Below are 3,462 nucleotides of genomic sequence, written 5' to 3'. Positions count from 1 at the left end.
AGATCTCACGAGGGGTCACAGAAACCTTTCCAATGTATGTGAAATATTAATAATAATAATAATTAGATATTGAAAATAATTTTTTCACTTAATTAGAAGCACCAAAAATTAAATTGTCCTCTGTAATAGGGACTAATGAAAAGAGATTTAGAATTTATTTTAAAATACAAAGTTGAATAATAAAAAAAAATCTCTGTAAACACTTAAGTGTGTCCCATAAGGCAGTGGCTCCCAATCCTGGAGAACCCCAACACTGCATATTTGATATGTCTCCGTTCAAACACACCAGATTCAACTCATCAGCTCATTCTAATATGGAATGCACTAAAAACATCAAGGTTCATTCCAAGGGAAAGCATGACCCGATGACATGCGTAAACCTTTAGTGGCTTCAAATAAAAGTGTATGCCAAATGTATTAGAAATTAATCACAAATAGTTTCAGAAATAAACTGTTCAGTTACAAACTGATTCGCATTGCCTTTTTTGCACCCTTCTGATCTTAATTAGATAAAGTAAATAATGACGGCTGTCTCTAAGACACCTGATGTCCCAGAAATAGTTTTGCAACAGTGGAATCAGCCAAAAGAACCAAAATATTTATGGCACATCACAACTACCATGTCTAACCCACGTCCAAGACAGAGACAAGATACTGCCTCAACATCAAAATGTCAGAATGCTGTGCTTAAGCTTCAGTTTACACTCTTTACATGCTAAAATACCATTAAATCCATATGGGATGTGTTTTAGTACTTGTAATTAGAGGAATATTTGAAAGAATAGCTTGCCCAAAAACGAATATTTGCCTGGGCGTGATTATGGAGTAGATTCCCATCACTCAGCGTATTCCACATCATAAGCATCATTTGAACATTCTGAAATGACCAAAGCAGCAGAAATCAATTTGTAATAAACTTTATTTTGGTCCTGAGGAGACAGATTAGTCAAAGAGTCCAAATCCCATGTCATCTTCGGATTCTTCAGACTCCTCTTTCTTCTCTTCTTTCTTCTCCTCCGCTGCAGGAAAAAAGAAAAGGAATAGACATTAACAAAATAAATTAAAAGCAAAAGTTCACAATCATTTGTCCATAACAAAAGCATAAGACAAATTACATATTTCAAACAGTCATAGCATTTTACATTGACTCTCTTAATGAGTAGTTTATGCTAATTTCACTGAGGTTTATCTACTTGCCCATAATGGATATTTGGTCGAAATGACAGTTCAATCAACACATGCATAAAAACTGAAAAACACTGAGCTTTATCGCCCAACTCTATACTGACCTGCAGGGGCGGCAGCAGATCCTCCAGCGGATGGGGCGGCAGCGCTGGAAGCAGCTACAGCTCCTCCGGACGGCACGCTGGCCAGCTTACTGAAACCTGTCAGACGGCCACAAACACAGACTCTGAGACAAGCTCACACAGACTCACTGATTTCTTATCTATGATGTGGATTATCCCAGAAATCATGCTTAGTTTGGCATGCGCTTTTTATTCAGAATTTTAAACTAAATAAGCTTAAACTAAAGCTTTCAAAGTTCTGTAAAAATAAAAAATCAGCAATTGCATAAAACATTACATGAGAATTAGCCTAAATCATACATTGTGAAAACTATTTTTGATTAAAAAAAAAAAGTTGTAAATAAAGACTATTAAAGTACATTTTACAAGAACATAACATAATTCTACTTCAAAATTTAACTTAAGTGAAAATTATTGGGAAATTCTACATCCAACTTATTCCCAAAATTATGAAGAGACCCCCAATGACAATGACCAGCTTACCTTGGGCAATCACTTCCTCCAGATTTTTGCCATTGAGCTCAGACACTACCTACAAATACAGAAATCAACATTAAAGAAAAGCATATCAACGGACATAGTCTCTCTTACAAGCACAGCAGTTTGCTCCTGGGTGTTCATGTACAGATGTACCTTGCTCATCCGGGTGTCATCAGCTTCAATGCCAACACTGTCCAGGATCTTCTTGATGTCTCCTGTGCTGGGGCTGTCTTTGCCTCCGAGGGCAGCGAGCAGGTAAGCAGCGACGTAACGCATCCTACAACAGACACAAAAAAAGAATGCATTAACATGCAGAAGGCATTGACAGCTTATAGAAATATTTAAAGCGTAATGTCCAAGTAATATTAGCTAATAACACTGCTATATTTAAAATGACCTTAATTTCACGCAATATGTATTCTGCTCACTGAGTGAATTTTAGAAATAAGGAAAATGCATCTTGAAGGTGTACACACAATAACCTCTGCATTACATATCTTTCACTATTTGAGCTTAAAGATTTTAAATTCAAAGCTTAAGAGGACTTTAGTGTTGTTTGGTAATGTACCTAAGCTAAAATAGCATCTTTTACTAGTAATTCAGAAATAATGGCACGTGGCAGACTGCTATTGTTAGCTGGCTGTGTATCAATAGATCAATCCGAGATTCTGTACGACTTCAGCTTCGCAAATGAAGGACTGAGGGAATTCATCGTTTCAAACACGTTCATCATTTGACGTTTATTTGTGCTTGTTAAATTGGGGGTTTTATTCACTCACTTTGCGGAGAGAGGGAGTCTAGCGTGTTCACTAGCGGGCTCGTGCAGGCAGAAAGGAAGCGGAAAGGCGGCGAAACCCGGAAATACGACACGGCCAATGACGTCACACGTGTGAAGCGAATTGAAAGGCTGAAAAGCACGTCAATCACGAGCGTGTGGGCGGAGTCTCTCACCCACCCCACCCCCCTTGTAAGGGATATTTATGTATTTGTCAGTGCTGCACGGCGTTTATACAACATATTACGTTAGTAATAATAAAAAGAGAGAAATAATAAAAATGTCTTTTATTTTTGTGCTTAATCACTGAACAATAATAGATCAGTGCGCCCAGTGGACATGACAAGGGAATCGTAATTAGCCAGTGTGGTTGATTTAAATGTTACATTTAGGAAACACAAATAATTTATTATATATATATATATATATATATATATATATATATATATATATATATATATATATATATATATATATATATATATATATATATATATATATATATATATATATATATATATATATATATATATGGTCATTCTGTCATGCATGCACGTCCACTGTTGGTCATTGTCGAATTATTAACATAGTGAGATTGTAAAAAGTATGTTGTTATTGTTTTTATAAAAACCCACAAGAACAATAATTAGCCATTATTATGATAAATTCCAAATTATTTAGATATTGCAAAATTTTAACCCATCGAAAACGTGGAATGTGCTTATAAAACCTGCCGGCAGAGGTCTTTTTTTTTTTTTTTTTTTTTTTTTTATCATGAGCATATAAACCAAATATATAAAGGGAGTGTCTGAGATATAGCTCACATGCACCAATCTAATCAGTGGATTGACAAAGTAAATATGTCATATTTATTTAATACAGATTTACACTCAAGCCATG

The 3,462-nt window shown here is 35.3% G+C and overlaps 1 protein-coding gene across 1 annotated transcript; it reads right to left on the bottom strand.

The window, feature by feature from the left end:
- Positions 1–905: 905 nt before the first annotated feature.
- LOC132117865 (large ribosomal subunit protein P2-like) lies at positions 906–2,682 on the bottom strand. The gene is made up of 5 exons (XM_059527193.1): positions 2,567–2,682; positions 1,941–2,064; positions 1,791–1,839; positions 1,290–1,385; positions 906–1,019 (listed from the first exon to the last, which is right to left on the bottom strand). Exons 2-5 carry the CDS (start codon positions 2,061–2,063, stop codon positions 943–945), a joined length of 345 nt encoding a protein of 114 aa, XP_059383176.1. The 5' UTR covers position 2,064; positions 2,567–2,682; the 3' UTR covers positions 906–942.
- Positions 2,683–3,462: the final 780 nt, after the last annotated feature.

The sequence above is a fragment of the Carassius carassius genome, chromosome 3 (genome assembly GCF_963082965.1).
Source record: "Carassius carassius chromosome 3, fCarCar2.1, whole genome shotgun sequence".
NCBI classification, from domain to species: domain Eukaryota; kingdom Metazoa; phylum Chordata; class Actinopteri; order Cypriniformes; family Cyprinidae; genus Carassius; species Carassius carassius.
Note: the sequence above shows the minus strand (reverse complement) of the source record. Positions and strands in the feature narration are given on the sequence as shown.